The 18352-nt window shown below is 43.0% G+C and overlaps 1 protein-coding gene across 1 annotated transcript in view; it reads left to right on the top strand.

The window, feature by feature from the left end:
• Window positions 1–18352, top strand: part of dclk1a (doublecortin-like kinase 1a) — a 161963-nt gene continuing 143611 nt past the window's right edge. Inside the window, exons 1-3 of the mRNA XM_031808732.1 lie at window positions 1–249; window positions 9150–9521; window positions 10252–10610. Of these exons, the coding sequence (XP_031664592.1) occupies window positions 9185–9521; window positions 10252–10610 (696 nt within the window). The 5' untranslated portion in view covers window positions 1–249; window positions 9150–9184. The remainder of the gene's footprint in view (window positions 250–9149; window positions 9522–10251; window positions 10611–18352) is intronic.

Genomic DNA, 18352 nt, shown 5'->3' with positions numbered 1-18352 from the left:
TCTTTCTCTCTCTCAAGCACACACACGCTCACTGGTAGTGGTGGTGGAGGAGAGATCCACGGGACAACAAAGAAGGTCTGCGCTGTTCTGCGTAAACTGCGGTTTCTGATCGCCATCAGGGAAGAGGAAAAAGGTCCCGAGTCTACACTACACTGGCTACTGAAACCCATTCTTCAGTTCTCTAGGGGGGGGGGGGGGAAATACACGCAGCAAGACTGGAGGTGACAGAATCCTTAGTGAACCTCTTAGGTAAGCAAACTATGGAAAACTATCCTTTACTGTAGGGACATAAGCAAAAGTCAGTGCGCGTCTATCCATCTCTCTGTGTCAATTCAAGGGCTTTATTGGCATGGGAAACATATGTTAACATTGCTAAAGCAAGTGTTTCTCTGTCTCCTTTTCTATGTGGCTATTATTGGAAATATGTCATTCACAGCCCCGTCTCTGTGGTGGAAAATCATTGTTTATTTATTGATATGACTGATGCTGATCAGATCGATCGATACCGTGGAATGTATTGACCTATTTAAAACCCCTTTATATTGTCAATTGGATACAACAACACAATCAAACATATTTTTCCAGATAAGAAATTCAGTTTGTCATTGAATCTTTTCACATTTTCTGCATTTGTTTGAATTGTAATCGAGGAGAACATGTCGGTGTAAGCGATGGGCTAGTTAGTGTGTGAACTGCATTACTCAGCAAAAATACGTTCTGTAAATTTAACACGGTGGGTGTTCAATTTCACACTTTCAACGTGTTTATAGGAGAACCACCAAAATGTGTTGAATTTACACTTTTAAAAAGGGTTGCCCTTTTAACACTCCAACACCAGCGGCATTAACAGACTAACTAACTAACTAACTAACAGACTAACTAACTAATTAACTAACAGACTAACTAACTAACTAACTAACTAACTAACTAACTAACTAACAGACTAACTAACAGACTAACTAACTAACTAACTGACTAACTAACTAACTGACTAACTAACTAACTAACTAACTAACTAACTAACTAACTAACTAACAAACAGACTAACTAACTAACTAACAGACTAACTAACTAACTAACTAACTAACAGACTAACTAACAGACTAACTAACTAACTAACTAACAGACTAACTAACTAACTACTAACTAACAGACTAACTAACATACTAACTAACTAACTAACTAACATACTAACTAACTAACAGACTAACTAACTAACTAACAGACTAACTAACTAACAGACTAACTAACAGACTAACTAACTAACATACTAACTAACTAACAGACTAACTAACTAACTGACTAACTAACTAACTAGCTAACTAACTAACTAACTAACAGACGAACTAACTAACAGACTAACTAACTAACAGACTAACTAACTAACTAACTGACTGACTAACTAACAGACTAACTAACTAACAGACTAACTAACTAACAGACTAACTAACTAACAGACTAACTAACTAACTGACTGACTAACTAACTAACTAACAGACTAACTAACTAACTAACTAACTAACTAACAGACTAACTAACAGACTAACTAACTAACTGACTAACTAACTAACATACTAACTAACTAACAGACTAACTAACTAACTAACTGACTAACTAACAGACTAATTAACTAACTAACTAACTGACTGACTAACTAACAGACTAACTAACAGACTAACTAACAGACTAACTAACTAACAGACTAACTAACTAACTAACTGACTAACTAACTAACTAACTAACAGACTAACTAGCTAACAGACTAACTAACTAACAGACTAACTAACTAACTAACTATGACTAACTCATTGTTAAAGTTCACTAATACCTTGTATTAAACACATAAGAATTCAATGTTTACAATAGGTCAGTGTTAAATGTACACTGTTATGGTGTTCCCCCGAGTCCTTCACAGCAAATTCTCCAATGTTAAATCAACATGGATAGTGTTACATTTAACAGTGGTCCAGTGTTTATATAGTTCCACACTTTTCAGTTTTAAATTAATACGCCTCTTAGTGTAAAGCCTTTTTTTTGTGCATATTTCCCAACAGTGCCTTGCCCTTTGAGTGAATTCTAAGCTAATATATTATCATTCAAATTAAATTCTTTAGCACATACAACACATCATTCATAAGGCCTTATTTAGAGGGCCTAGTTTGACCCTAATACAGTGGCCTGAAACTCATGGTTTACAGGCCACATAAGGCCTGCAAGTCACAGTATGCTGTCATTCCTATTGGAATCCAGCCAGAGTGGGGATATCCAACATTTAGATTTTTTTAAATCACCTCCATTCAGATTGACTGCCGGGTTGGGAAGACTAAAACATGAGACTAGGCATCTTAACTGAAACATACATTTCAGATATGACAGATTGGATTAGTTTAGAATTGTATTTATATTTAATTAGCATTAATCAGAGCATTCGCGAATGTATTCTGACCCTTTCAAATGTTGTTAAATTACAGCCTTATTCTAAAATGGATTAAATTAAATGTTTTCCTCATCAATCTACACACAATACCCCATAATGACATCACAATACCCCATAATGACAAACCGAAAAACAGTTTAAAAAAAAATGTTTGCAAAACCCCCCCCAGAAATACCAGATTTACATAAGTATTCAGACCCTTTGCTATGAGACTCAAAATTGAGCTCAGGTGCATCCTGTTTCCATTGATCAACTTGATTGGAGTCCACCTGTGGTAAATTCAATTGATTGGACATTTGGAAAGGCATACACCTGTCTATATACAGTAAGGTCTCACAGTTGACAGTGCATGTCAGAGCAAAAACAAAGCCATGAGGTCAAAGGAATTTTCCCCATAGCTCCAAGACAGGATTGTGTCGAGGCACAGATCTGGGGATGGGTACCAAAAACAAATCTGTAGCATTGAAGATCCCCAAGAAAACAGTGGCCTCCATCATTCTTAAATGGAAGAAATCACCAAGACTCTTCCTAGAGCTGGCCACGCTGCCAAACTGAGCAATCGATGGAGAAGGGCCATGGTCAGGGAGGTGATCAAGAACCTGATGGTCACTCTGACAGAGCTCCAGAGTTCCTCTGTGGTGATGGGAGAACTTTCCAGAAGGACTACCATCTCTGCAGCACTTCGCCAATCAGGCCTTAATGGTAGAGTGGCCAGACAGAAGCCACTCCTCAGGAAAAGGCACATGACAGCCTCCTTGGAGTTTGCAAAAAGGCACCCAAAGGACTCTCAGACTATGAGAAATAAGATTCTCTGGTCTGATGAAACCAAGATTGAACTCTTTGGCCTGAATGCCAAGTGCCACATCTAGAGGAAGCCAGACACTGCTCATCACCTGGCCAATACCATCCATATGGTGAAGCATGGTGGTGGCAGCACCATGCTGTGGGGATATTTTTCAATGGTAGGGACTGGGAGACTAGTCAGGATCGAGGGAAAGATGAATGGAGCAAAGTACAGTGAAATCCTTGATGAAAACCTGGTCCAGAGCTCTCAGGAACTCAGACTGGGCGAAGGTTTACCTTTACCAGCAGGACAACAACCCTAAGCACACAGACAAGACAACACAGGAGTGGCTTCGGGACAAGTATCTGAAGCCCGGACTTGAACCTGATCGAACATCTCTGGGTAGACCTGAAAATAGCTGTGCAGAAACGCTCCCCATCCAAACTGACAGAGCTTGGGAGGATATGCAGAGAAGAATGGGAGAAACTCCCTAAATACAGATGTGCCAAGGTTGTAGCATCATACCCCAGAAGACTCGAGGCTGTAATTGCTGCCAATAACAAAGTACTGAGTAAAGGGTGCGAATACTTATGTAAATGTTATGTTTCTGTTTTTTGTCCCCTCATCAAAAAAATAACTGTTTTTGCTTTGCCATTATGGAGTATTGTGCCTAGATTGAAGAGAGAAAAAAAACGATTTAATCCATTTTTAGAATAAGCTGTAAATGACATTTTTGGGGGAAAAAGTGAAGAGGTCTGAATACTTTCCAAATACACTGTTAATGCAAAAACATAGAGATTGAAACAAACAATTCCAAAAATCTACCTGCCGTAGCTCCCTGGCTCCCGAGTGGCGCAGCGGTCTAAGGCACTGCATCTCAGTGCTAGAGTTATCATTACAGACACCCTGGTTCAACCGGCCGTGATTGGGAGTCCCATAGGAACTAAAAAATAAATAAATAAATAAATAGAGCATGCTGGGAAATATGATAATAATGGGTGTGGTTTTTGTTTAACACCAGTTCTTAACACCAACACTGGAGTAGTTTTACACCAACGAGTGTTAATGTAATACTTAGAGTTAATTTAACACCTGAATTAACACGGGCCCATTTCATGAGTACTCTCATATAGATAGAGTCGCTCTCTATCATGAATTTGTACAGGCTAAAAACAGATATTCTAACAAACAATAAAAAAAAAATCTAACTGCAATAGAGCATGCTGGGAAATATGATAATGATGGGAGTGTTTTTTTTGTTAAACACTGGTCCTTAACACCAACACTGGAGTACTTTTACACCAACGAGTGTTAATGTAATACTTACAGAGTTAATTTAACACCTGAATCAACACTAGAAATGTCACATTGAACAATCAATGCTAGTTAAACCTGGCCATTTTGACACCCTGATTGAACAACAGTATATTTTTTAACATGACAGCTTAAAGAGCAACACACACTGGCGTTTTATTCCGTTCATAGGTTACACAAAGTAACACTGCATCAACACCACAACTGCTTAGATATGAAGACTGACGATTTAGCTGTGTTTGAATCTCGGGACATCGTGTGCCTCTCTGTGTGTGCGCATCTTTTATATATACACTGCTCAAAAAAATTAAGGGAACACTAAAAATAACACATCCTAGATGTGAATGAATGAAATATACTTATTAAATACTTTTTTTCTTTACATAGTTGAATGTGCTGACAACAAAATCACATGAAAAATGTATCAAATTTATCAACCCATGGAGGTCGGGATTTGGAGTCACACTCAAAATTAAAGTGGAAAACCACACTACAGGCTGATCCAACTTTGATGTAATGTCCTTAAAACAAGTCTAAATGAGGCTCAGTAGTGTGTGTGGCCTCCACGTGCCTGTATGACCTCCCTACAACGCCTGGGCATACTCCTAATGAGGTGGCGGATGGTCTCCTGAAGGATCTCTTCCCAGACCTGGACTAAAGCATCCGCCAACTCCTGGACAGTCTGTAGTGCAACGTGGTGTTGGTGGATGGAGCGAGACTTGATGTCCCAGATGTGCTCAATTGGATTCAGGTCTGGGGAACGGGCGGGCCAGTCCATAGCATCAATGCCTTCCTCTTGCAGGAACTGCTGACACACTCCAGCCACATGAGGTCTAGCATTGTTTTGCATTAGGAGGAACCCAGGGCCAACCGCACCAGCATATGGTCTCACAAGGGGTCTGAGGATCTCATCTCGGTACCTAATGGCAGTCAGGCTACCTCTGGCGAGCACACGGAGAGCTGTGCGGTCCACCAAAGAAATGCCACCCCACACCATGACTGACCCACCGCCAAACCGGTCATGCTGGAGGATGTTGCAGGCAGCAGAACGTTCTCCACGGCGTCTCCAGACTCTGTCACGTCTGTCACGTGCTCAGGGTGAACCTGCTTTAATCTGTGAAGAGCACAGGGCGCCAGTGGCGAATTTGCCAATCTTGGTAAGCACAACCCCCACCTGTGGACATCGGGCCCTCATACCACCCTCATGGAGTCTGTTTCTGACCATTTGAGCAGACACATGCACATTTGTGACCTGCTGGAGGTCATTTTGCAGGGCTCTGGCAGTGCTCCTCCTTGCACAAAGGCGGAGGTAGCGGTCCTGCTGCTGGGTTGTTGCCCTCCTACGGCCTCCTCCATGTCTCCTGATGTACTGGCCTGTCTCCTGGTAGCGCCTCCATGCTCTGGACACTACGCTGACAGACACAGCAAACCTTCTTGCCACAGCTCGCATTGATGTGCCATCCTGGATGAGCTGCACTACCTGAGCCACTTGTGTGGGTTGTAGACTCCATCTCATGCTACCACTAGAGTGAAAGCACCGCCAGCATTCAAAAGTGACCAAAACATCAGCCAGGAAGCATAGGAAGTGAGAAGTGGTCTGTGGTCCCCACCTGCAGAACCGCTCCTTTATTGGGGGTGTCTTGCTAATTGCCTATAATTTCCACCTGTTCCACCTATTCCATTTGTACAACAGCATGTGAAATATATTGCCAATCAGTGTTGCTTCCTAAGTGGACAGTTTGATTTCACAGAAGTGTGATTGACTTGGAGTTACATTGTGTTGTTTCAGTGTTCCCTTTATTGTTTTGAGCAGTGTATAATAAGCCTAGCCTACTATACTGTCCACCCACAGTCTAGCCTAGCCTAGCCTAGCCTACTATACTGTCCACCCACAGTCTAGCCTAGCCTAGCCTAGCCTACTATACTGTCCACCCACAGTCTAGCCTAGCCTAGCCTAGCCTACTATACTGTCCATCCACAGCCTAGCCTAGCCTAGCCTACTATACTGTCCACCCACAGTCTAGCCTAGCCTAGCCTAGCCTACTATACTGTCCACCCACAGTCTAGCCTAGCCTAGCCTAGCCTACTATACTGTCCACCCACAGTCTAGCCTAGCCTAGCCTAGCCTACTATACTGTCCATCCACAGCCTAGCCTAGCCTAGCCTACTATACTGTCCATCCACAGTCTAGCCTAGCCTAGTCTACTCTACTGTCCATCCACAGTCTAGCCTAGCCTAGCCTAGCCTAGTCTACTCTACTGTCCATCCACAGTCTAGCCTAGCCTAGTCTACTCTACTGTCCATCCACAGCCTAGCCTAGCCTAGTCTACTCTACTGTCCATCCACAGTCTAGCCTAGCCTAGCCTAGTCTACTCTACTGTCCATCCACAGCCTAGCCTAGCCTAGTCTACTCTACTGTCCATCCACAGTCTAAATCAAATCAAATCAAATCAAATGTATTTATATAGCCCTTCGATATCTCAAAGTGCTGTACAGAAGTCTAGTCTAGCCTAGTCTACTCTACTGTCCATCCACAGTCTAGCCTAGCCTAGCCTAGTCTACTCTACTGTCCATCCACATCCTAGCCTAGCCTAGTCTACTCTACTGTCCATCCACAGCCTAGCCTAGTCTACTCTACTGTCCATCCACAGTCTAGCCTAGCCTAGTCTACTCTACTGTCCATCCACAGTCTAGCCTAGCCTAGTCTACTCTACTGTCCATCCACAGTCTAGCCTAGCCTAGTCTACTCTACTGTCCATCAACAGTCTAGCCTAGCCTAGTCTACTCTACTGTCCATCAACAGTCTAGCCTAGCCTAGTCTACTCTACTGTCCATCCACAGTCTAGCCTAGCCTAGTCTACTCTACTGTCCATCCACAGCCTAGCCTAGCCTAGCCTAGCCTAGTCTACTCTACTGTCCATCCACAGCCTAGCCTAGCCTAGTCTACTCTACTGTCCATCCACAGTCTAGCCTAGCCTAGTCTACTCTACTGTCCATCCACAGTCTAGCCTAGCCTAGTCTACTCTACTGTCCATCCACAGCCTAGCCTAGCCTAGCCTACTCTACTGTCCATCCACAGTCTAGCCTAGCCTAGTCTACTCTACTGTCCATCCACAGTCTAGCCTAGCCTAGTCTACTCTACTGTCCATCCAAAGCCTAGCCTAGCCTAGTCTACTCTACTGTCCATCCACATCCTAGCCTAGCCTAGTCTACTCTACTGTCCATCCACAGCCTAGCCTAGTCTACTCTACTGTCCATCCACAGTCTAGCCTAGCCTAGTCTACTCTACTGTCCATCCACAGCCTAGCCTAGCCTAGCCTAGTCTACTCTACTGTCCATCCACATCCTAGCCTAGCCTAGCCTAGTCTACTCTACTGTCCATCCACAGCCTAGCCTAGCCTACTCTACTGTCCATCCACAGTCTAGCCTAGCCTAGTCTACTCTACTGTCCATCCACAGCCTAGCCTAGCCTAGTCTACTCTACTGTCCATCCACATCCTAGCCTAGCCTAGCCTAGCCTAGTCTACTCTACTGTCCATCCACAGCCTAGCCTAGCCTAGTCTACTCTACTGTCCATCCACATCCTAGCCTAGCCTAGCCTAGCCTAGCCTAGCCTAGTCTACTCTACTGTCCATCCACATCCTACTATACTGTCCATCCACAGCCTAGCCAACTATACTGTCCATCCACAGTCTAGTCTACTCTACTGTCCATCCACAGCCTAGCCTACTCTACTTTCCATCCACAGCCTAGCCTACTCTACTGTCCATCCACAGCCTACTATACTGTCCATCCACAGCCTACTATACTGTCCATCCACATCCTACTATACTGTCCATCCACAGCCTAGCCTACTATACTGTCCATTCACAGCCTAGCCTACTCTACTGTCCATCCACAGCCTAGCCTACTCTACTGTCCATCCACAGCCTAGCCTACTCTACTGTCCATCGACAGCCTAGCCTACTATACTGTCCATCCACAGCCTAGCCTACTCTACTGTCCATACACATCCTAGCCTACTCTACTGTCCATCCACATCCTAGCCTACTCTACTGTCCATCCACATCCTAGCCTACTCTACTGTCCATCCACATCCTAGCCTACTCTACTGTCCATCCACAGCCTACTCTACTGTCCATCCACATCCTACTATACTGTCCATCCACATCCTACTATACTGTCCTATATATCCTACTATACTGTCCATCCACATCCTACTATACTGTCCATCCACATCCTACTATACTGTCCTATATATCCTACTATACTGTCCATCCACATCCTACTATACTGTCCATCCACATCCTACTATACTGTCCTATATATCCTACTATACTGTCCATCCACATCCCACTATACTGTCCATCCACATCCTAATATACTGTCCATCCACATCCTAATATACTGTACTGCCCAGGGATTAGAAAGCATAATCTGTCATTAGGAAGTTATTTTGAGACCACGCACAGTATCCCTGGTTAACACGGAGAGAGACCGGCCGACGAGACAAACCTCCACGCTTGTTGGACATACTTTAACTGGACAATCTCAAATTAGCAAATTACAGCCATAAATGTGTGTTTAGTCTTGATTATCTTTTTATTTCTTTAGATAGTAGAGCCGTTCTTGTGACCTTTGGCAACGCGATGGAGCTTGAGCATTTCGACGAGCGGGATAAGGCACGGCTGAACGGGGTGACTAGTCCAGCACACAGCGCCCACTGCAGTCTCTACCACACCCGTACCCTCAAGACCCTCAGCTCGGAGAAGAAGGCAAAGAAGGTCCGTTTCTACCGCAACGGGGACCGTTACTTTAATGGGATTGTTTACGCCATCTCCGCGGACCGGTTCCGGTCTTTTGATGCTCTGTTGGCGGACCTGACCCGCTCCCTCTCTGATAATGTGAACCTACCACAGGGTGTACGGACCATCTACTCAGTGGATGGAACCAAAAAGATCACCAGCACTGATCAACTGGTGGAGGGTAATATGATGCATTTATTACTGATGTTCTGAGTCTCTCTCTCTCCCTCTCTCTCTCGCGCTCTCTCTCTCTCTCTCCCTCTCTGTTTCTCTGTTTCTCTGTTTCTCTCTGTCTCTCTCTCTCTGTCTCTCCCACTCTCTTTCTCTGTTTCTCTGTTTCTCTCTCTCTCTCTCTCTCTCTCTCTCTCTCTCTCTCTCTGTTTCTCTCTCTCTCTCTGTCTCTCCCTCTGTTTCTCTCACTCTCTCTCTCTCTCTCTCTCTCTCTCTCTCCCTCTCTCTCTCTCTCTCTCTCTCTCTCTCTCTCTCTCTCTCTCTCTCGCTCTCTCTCTCTCTCTCTCTCTCTCTCTCTCTCTCTCTCTCTCTGTCTCTCTCTCTGTTTCTCTCTCTCTCTCTGTCTCTCTCTGTCTCTCTCTCTCTCTGTTTCTCTGTTTCTCTCTCTCTGTTTCTCTCTCTCTGTTTCTCTCTCTCTCTCTCTGTTTCTCTCTCTCTCTGTTTCTCTCTGTGTGTGTGTGTCTCTCTCTCTGTCTCTCTCTCTCTCTCTGTCTCTCTGTCTCTCTCTCTCTCTCTCTCTCTGTCTCTCTGTCTTTCTCTCTGTTTCTCTCTCTCTCTCTCTCTCTCTCTCTCTCTCTCTCTCTCTCTCACTCTCTCTCTCATAATCCAATGCTCTTAAACGCTCCCCCCATCTCCCCGTTCCCTTCTTCCGGTATCTTCCCCCTCTCTCCCCTCCCCAGGCGAGAGCTACGTGTGCGGCTCCATCGAGGTCTTCAAGAAGCTCGACTACACCAAGAACGTCAACCCCAACTGGTCTGTGAACGTCAAAGCTTCGTCTGGGGCGGCCGCCCGCGGGCCTCCATCCCTGGGCAGCTCCAAGGCCGGACCTCCAGACACCCGGGACCAAGCGGTGAAGGATTTCATCCGTCCCAAGCTGGTGACGGTGGTGCGGAGCGGGGTGAAGCCCAGGAAGGCTGTACGAATCCTTCTCAATAAGAAGACGGCCCATTCATACGAACAGGTCCTGACCGACATCACGGAGGCCATCAAACTGGACTCTGGAGTGGTGAAGAGGATCTATACTCTGGAGGGGAAACAGGTGAGAGATATGGGGGGGGGTTGGCTTGTCTGCTTTAGGACAGGGGAGTGTGTGTGTGTGTGTGTGTGTGTGTGTGTGTGTGTGTGTGTGTGTGTGTGTGTGTGTGTGTGTGTGTGTGTGTGTGTGTGTGTGTGTGTGTGAGAGGATGGTTTAGGCTGTGGTGGGAAGTATATGCTTGGAGCGCGTCCCGTTGTCCAATGGGAGAGAGCAAGTTGATGTACAATATATTGTTTGCTAGTTTTGTTGCTATAGAAGGGAACCAATATAATAATGTCCTCTCCCCTGACTCAGAGTGTTCCTGGTTTATTTCTCAGAGTCTGGCATGGATTAATGGTTGGCATGATTTCGTGGAGATTGTTTCTCAGGATGGATAGTATGTTTGGCTTTAATGTTGTTTTTCGAGAAGAAGATGCTGTGGTATCTCTCAGAGAGAGAGGAAGAATCTGTGGTATCTCTCAGAGATAGAGGAAGAATCTGTGGTATCTCTCAGAGAGAGAGGAAGAATCTGTGGTAGCTCTCGGAGATAGAGGAAGAATCTGTGGTAGCTCTCAGAGAGAGAGAGGGAGAGAGAGGAAGACGAAGATTATGTGGCATCTCTCAGAGAGAGGAAGAAGATGCTGTGGTATCTCTCAGAGAGGCAGAGGAGGAAGATGCTGTGGTATCTCTCAGAGAGAGAGAGAGGAGGAAGATGCTGTGGTATCTCTGAGAGACAGAGGAGGAAGATGCTGTGGTATCTCTGAGAGACAGAGGAGGAAGATGCTGTGGTATCTCTCAGAGAGAGGAGAAAGATGCTTTGGTTTCTCTCAGAGAGAATAAGAATATGCTGTGGTATCTCTCAGAGAGAGAGAGGAGGAGGAAGATGCTGTGGTATGTCTCAGAGAGAGAGAGGAGGAGGAAGATGCTGTGGTATCTCTCAGAGAGAGAGAGGAGGAAGATGCTGTGGTATCTCTCAGAGAGAGAGGAGGAGGAAGATGCTGTGGTATCTCTCAGAGAGAGAGAGGAGGAAGATGCTGACAAAAAGAGAGAGTGAAATGATGTATATTTATATATGATTTAGTGATAGCTAAGTCCCCGTGTCCTTTCTAGACAGTCAGACACACTGGTAAACCAGGTAAACATACCTGATAGAGAGAAATACATGGAGAGAGGGAGAATTCCAAAACAAACTCCTATATCTATTGGGTGAAAAACCACAGTGTGCCATCACAGCAGCAACATTTGTTAGCTGTTGCCACAAGAAAAGGGCAACCAGTGAAGAACAAACACCATTGAAGATACAACCCATATTTATGTTGATTTATTTTCCTTTTGTACTTAAACTATTTGCACATCATTATAACACTGTACATAGCCATAAGATGACATTTGAAATGTGTCTATTCCTTTGATAGATCATTTAACTTATTTATTTCACTAGCTTTAGCAATGTAAACATATATATGCAGGAGCTACAATATACAGTATCTTCAGTAGCTATATCTGCAGTAGCTATATCTGCAGTAGCTATATCTGCAGTAGCTTAATCTGTAGTAGTTACAATATATCTGCAGTAGCTATATCTGCAGTAGCTTAATCTGTAGTAGCTACAATATATCTGCAGTAGCTATATCTGTAGGAGCTATATCTGTAGTAGCTATATCTGCAGTAGCTATATCTGCAGTAGCTATATCTACAGTAGCTATATCTACAGTAGCTATATCTGCAGTAGCTATATCTGCAGTAGCTTTATCTCTAGTCGCTACAATATATCTTCAGTAGCTATATCTGCAGTAGCTTAATCTGTAGTAGCTATATCTACAGTCACTACATTTGTAGTAGCTATATCTGTAGTAGCTATATCTGTAGTAGCTATATCTGCAGTAGCTATATATGTAGTCGCTACAATATATCTGTAGTAGCTATATATGTAGTCGCTACAATATATCGGCAGTAGCTATATCTGTAGTAGCTATATATGCAGGAGCTATATATGTAGTCACTACAATATATCGGCAGTAGCTATATCTGCAGTAGCTATATCCATAGTAGCTATAATACAGTGCCTTGCGAAAGTATTCGGCCCCCTTGAACTTTGCGACCGTTTGCCACATTTCAGGCTTCAAACATAAAGATATAAAACTGTATTTTTTTGTGAAGAATCAACAACAAGTGGGACTGTAGTATCTACAGTATCTGTAGTAACTATATCTGTAGTTAATATATCTATAGTAAATATATCTGTAGTAGCTACAGTATATCTGCAGTAGCTATATCTGTAGTAGCTATATCTGTAGTAGCTATATCTGTAGTAGCTACAGTATATCTGTAGTAGCTATATCTGTAGTAGCTATATCTGTAGTAGCTATATCTGTAGTAGCTACAGTATATCTGTAGTAGCTATATCTGTAGTAGCTATATCTGCAGTAGCTATATCTGTAGTAGCTACAGTATATCTGTAGTAGCTATATCTGTAGTAGCTATATCTGCAGTAGCTATATCTGCAGTAGCTATATCTGTAGTAGCTACAGTATATCTGTAGTAGCTATATCTGTAGTAGCTATATCTGTAGTAACTATATCTGTAGTAGCTATATCTGTAGTAGCTACAGTATATCTGTAGTAGCTATATCTGTAGTAGCTATATCTGTAGTAGCTATATCTGTAGTAGCTACAGTATATCTGTAGTAGCTATATCTGTAGTAGCTATATCTGCAGTAGCTATATCTGCAGTAGCTATATCTGTAGTAGCTATATCTGTAGTAACTATATCTGTAGTAGCTATATCTGTAGTAGCTATATCTGTAGTAACTATATCTGTAGTAGCTATATCTGTAGTAACTATATCTGTAGTAGCTATATCTGTAGTAGCTATATCTGTAGTAACTATATCTGTAGTAGCTACAGTATCTGTAGTAAATATATCTGTAGTATCTACAGTATCTATAGTAAATATATCTGTAGTAACTATATCTGTAGTAGCTATATCTGTAGTAACTATATCTGTAGTAGCTATATCTGTAGTAGCTATATCTGTAGTAACTATATCTGTAGTAGCTATATCTGTAGTAACTATATCTGTAGTAACTATATCTGTAGTAGCTATATCTGTAGTAACTATATCTGTAGTAGCTACAGTATCTGTAGTAAATATATCTGTAGTATCTACAGTATCTATAGTAAATATATCTGTAGTAAATATATCTGTAGTAGCTACAGTATCTGTAGTAAATATATCTGTAGTATCTACAGTATCTATAGTAAATATATCTGTAGTAACTATATCTGTAGTAGCTACAGTATCTGTAGTAAATATATCTGTAGTATCTACAGTATCTATAGTAAATATATCTGTAGTTAATATATCTGTAGTAGCTACAGTATATCTGCAGTAGCTATATCTGTAGTAGTACAGTATATCTGCAGTAGCTATATAGCTATATATCTGTAGTAAATCTACCTATCTACCTATCTCTCTCTCTCTCTCTCTCTCTCACTCACTCACTCACACACACACATACACACACACACACACACACACACACACACACACACACACACACACACACACACACACACACACACACACACACACACACACACACACACACACACACACACACACTACAGACTATCACCTGTTTGAGATTGAGGTAAAAAGAAGGTTCTGGAAGGACAGAATGGAGATAGCTCTTAATGGCCCTGACCATGCTGTCTGTTTCACAAGTCATTGTGGTTGAGCCAGATCAGATACTCTCTCGCTCTCCCTGATCTCCTCTCTCTTTCTGCCAGCAAGGAGTGTGTGTACTTCTGTGATGTTTGTGCGTGTATGTGTGAATGTGTGTATGTGGGTGCGTGAGCATTGGTGTCTGTGTGTGATGGGCTGTGTGTGTGTGTGTGTGTGTGTGTGTGTGTGGTGTGTATGTGCGTGCGTGAGCGTTGGTGTGTGTGTGTGTGTATGTGTGTGTATGTGTGTGTGTGTGTATGTGTGTGTATGTGCATGCGTGAGCGTTGGTGCGTGTGTGTGTATGTGTGTGTGTGTGTGTGTGTGTGTGTGTGTGTGTGTGTGTGTGTGTGTGTGTGTGTGTGTGATGGGGTTGTGACAGGGTTGGGTGGTTCCCTGCTGTGTGACACTGTGTCACCTTTCCATCTCTCACACCATGCTCTTTATCTGCCTCTCCTCAGCTCTCTTTCTCCCTTCCATTACTGCCTCCACAAAGTATTCATACCCCTCAACTTATTGTGTTGTGTTACAACCTGAATTCAAAATGGATTAAATTGTTATTTTTTGATCACCCATGTACACACAATACCCCATAATGACATCACAATACCCCATAATGACATCACAATACCCCATAATGACAAAGTGAAAACATGCTTTTCAAGGTTTTTTGCATATTTATTGAAATTGAAATACAGAAATATCTCATAATTTTGTAGAAGTGCTGTTGTCAGTGATGACATATGTGAGTCTTTCTGGGTAAGTCTCTAAGAGCTTTCCACACCTTATGCAACAATTGCCCATTCATTTAAAAATATATATTCTTCAAGCTCTGTCTTATTGGTTGTTGATCATTGCTAGACAATCATTTTCAGGTCTCGTCATAGATTTTCAAGTAGATTTAAGTCTAAACTGTAACTCGACCACTCAGGAACATTCACTATCTTCTTGGTAAGCAACTCCAGTGTAGATTTGGCCTTGTGTTTTAGGTTATTGTTCTGCTGAAATGTGAATTCATCGCCCAGAGTCTGGTGGAAAGCAGACTGAACCAGGTTTTCCTGAACCTGGATTTTGCCTGTGCTTATCTCCATTCTATTTATGTTTTTATCCTGAAAATCTCCCCAGTCCTTAACGATTACAAGCATACCCATAACATGATGCAGCCACTCCTTTGCTTGTAAATATGAGAGTGGTACTCTTAGTGTTGATGTTTGGTTGCATTGATGTTTGGTTGCATTGGTTGCATTGACAACCAAACACGATTGAATATCCAGATTGTTTACAAAATAATTATTAATATGTTGGATTCCTGTCTCCATCTCGACCATAAATCTTGAAGTAAAATATATAACTTAATCTAATCTAAACTTGAAATGCACTTTCAAAAAAGTTTGATTTGTTTCAGTTCTATTGTTAAACTTGGATTGTTTTTATTAGGATGGAGATGTCAATCAAAAATATTCACGATTAACTTGAAGATTACATTTGAAATCAACCAAATGAACATGTATCGTCTATTTTTTTTTGTTGAACTCTGGGTTGACTTGAAACAATAGCTATTAAACTCTGTTGAACCTATTCTTTGGAATGAATTTATTAGCGAGAGTGAATATATTTAGTTATTAAAGCGATCTCTCAATAATCTTCTCACAGATAGCAAATCGCTAGTAGTCAGTGACAAAAATCTAAACTAAGCTAGCTAGGCTTCGTTAACCTGGATGGAAGACCAAATGGAAAGCTGTAGATACATCAACTCTCCAGTAGGATGGGCTGTAGATAGATCAACTCTCCAGTAGGAGGTGCTGTAGATACATCAACTCTCCAGTAGGAGGTGCTGTATATACATCAACTCTCCAGTAGGAGGTGCTGTAGATACATCAACTCTCCAGTAGAGGGGCTGTAGATACACCAACTCTACAGTAGGAGATGCTGTAGATAGATCAACTCTCCAGTAGGAGGTGCTGTATATACATCAACTCTCCAGTAGGAGGTGCTGTAGATAGATCAACTCTCCAGTAGGAGAGCTGTAGATAGATCAACTCTCCAGTAGGAGGTGCTGTAGCTAGATCAACTCTCCAGTAGGAGGTGCTGTAATGTAGATAGATCAACTCTCCTGTAGGAGGTGCTGTAGATAGATCAACTCTCCAGTAGGAGGTGCTGTCAAGCCTATAGTTTCTTTCTGATAGTGAATATAACGTTGAAGATTTGACATTGTTTCAAAGGTACAAGGTTTGTCTATGTAATTTTTTATTATCTTAGAATGATGACAAAATCAAGTGATTGAAATTCCACCTCAAAACAACACTTTTTTTTCAAATACAATGTAATTTCCACGTAGATTCCACGTCACAGTACATTGACAAATTACATTGAAACAACGTTGATTCAACCAGTTTGTGCCCAGTGACCTAGCACCCTATTCCCCATATAGTGCACTACTTTAGACCCGGACCTTATGGGCCCTGGTAGGGAATAGGGAACAGGGAATAGGGAACAGGGAACAGGGAGCAGGGAATAGGGAATAGGGAACAGGGAATAGGGAATAGGGAATAGGGAACAGGGAATATGGAATAGGGAACAGGGAACAGGGAATAGGGAATAGGGAACAGGGAACAGGGAATAGGGAATAGGGAAAAGGGAATAGGGATTAGGGAACAGGTAACAGGTAACAGGGAACAGGGAACAGGGAACAGGGAACAGGGAATAGGGAATAGGGAATAGGGAAAAGGGAATTGGGAACAGGGAACAAGGAATAGGGAATAGGGAATAGGGAACAGGGAACAGGGAACAGGGAATAGGGAACAGGGAATAGGGAATAGGGAATAGGGAACAGGGAAAAGGGAATAGGGAATAGGGAACAGGGTGCCATTTCAGACACAGTATATGGATGCTTTTCTCTCCCAGTTCACCCTCAGTCACAGTCACAGGAGGTAAGACTATTATGGGTTATATATAGACCAGCCGCCATTGATTGGGCCCGTAGGCATGGTAACAGGCTGTCAGATGGGCTGGTATGGGTCGGGCTTGGAACCAGCTCAGTCAGTGCACTAAGAGCGTGTGTGTGTGTGGGTTTGTGTGTGTGTGTTTATACGTGTGTGTGTTTATATGTGTGTGTGTGTGTGTGATGTCTCCGTTATGCAATTATGAATTGAGTGAACAAGAGGGAAAAAGGGGATGAGCTAGGAAGAGAGGAGAGATGGAGGGGAGAGGAAATGAAGGCAGGGGAGGTAGAGAAAGAAGGACAGGTAGAGATGAAGGGTGTCAGGGGGAAATTATGGCAGAGGCCCCCCCCCCCCTCCCCCGAGCACGCCATCTTCATGTTTAAGTGTGGCTGTATCGCATTAGTGAAAACCAAGACTGTTCTCAGGGCAGAACTGCTAGTTTTAACTAGCAGAAATACCTTTTCGTAGTAGGTTAGGAGAACTTAAGCAGCAGGTTAGGATAATTAAAGTGGCAGGTTAGGAGAATAAGGGTAAGGTTATGAAAAGGGTTTGGGTTAGCTAAAATGCTACAATTGTCCCCGACTGGAACACTACAACTAGGTCTATTCTGGGAACAGTGTTGGTTTGCACTAGTACGATGCTGCGCTTGTGTGACACTATTCTGGATTTGTCTATGTAATTAAAACGTGGGTCAAACAGGAAATAAAAGTATTATCAGAGTTTTTCAGGGTCAAAAGATAATGTCTACTGGCGTCCTAGCTAGCTAGCTACCGGCGTCACCCCCTCCTCCTGCCTGCTGTGTACCGGAGTCTAGCACACAGTCCTTTGTTCCCGCATGCCGAATACTTGCCCTCACCGTTGTTAACAGAACTGCGGGAAAGCAGTGACTGACAGGCGGAGGTGAAGGACACACTGTCACTGGTCTCCTAGCCAGCTAGCTACCGGTGTCTTAGCCAGTTAGTTACCGGTGTCTTAGCCAGCTAGCTACCGGTGTTCTAGCCAGCTAGCTACCGGTGTCTTAGCCAGTTAGTTACCGGTGTCTTAGCCAGCTAGCTACCGGTGTCTTAGCCAGCTAGCTACCGGTGTCTTAGTCAGTTAGTT

The sequence above is a fragment of the Oncorhynchus kisutch genome, linkage group LG29 (genome assembly GCF_002021735.2).
Source record: "Oncorhynchus kisutch isolate 150728-3 linkage group LG29, Okis_V2, whole genome shotgun sequence".
Classification (NCBI taxonomy): Eukaryota; Metazoa; Chordata; class Actinopteri; order Salmoniformes; family Salmonidae; genus Oncorhynchus; species Oncorhynchus kisutch.
This window is presented reverse-complemented; position numbering and strand designations above follow the sequence as displayed.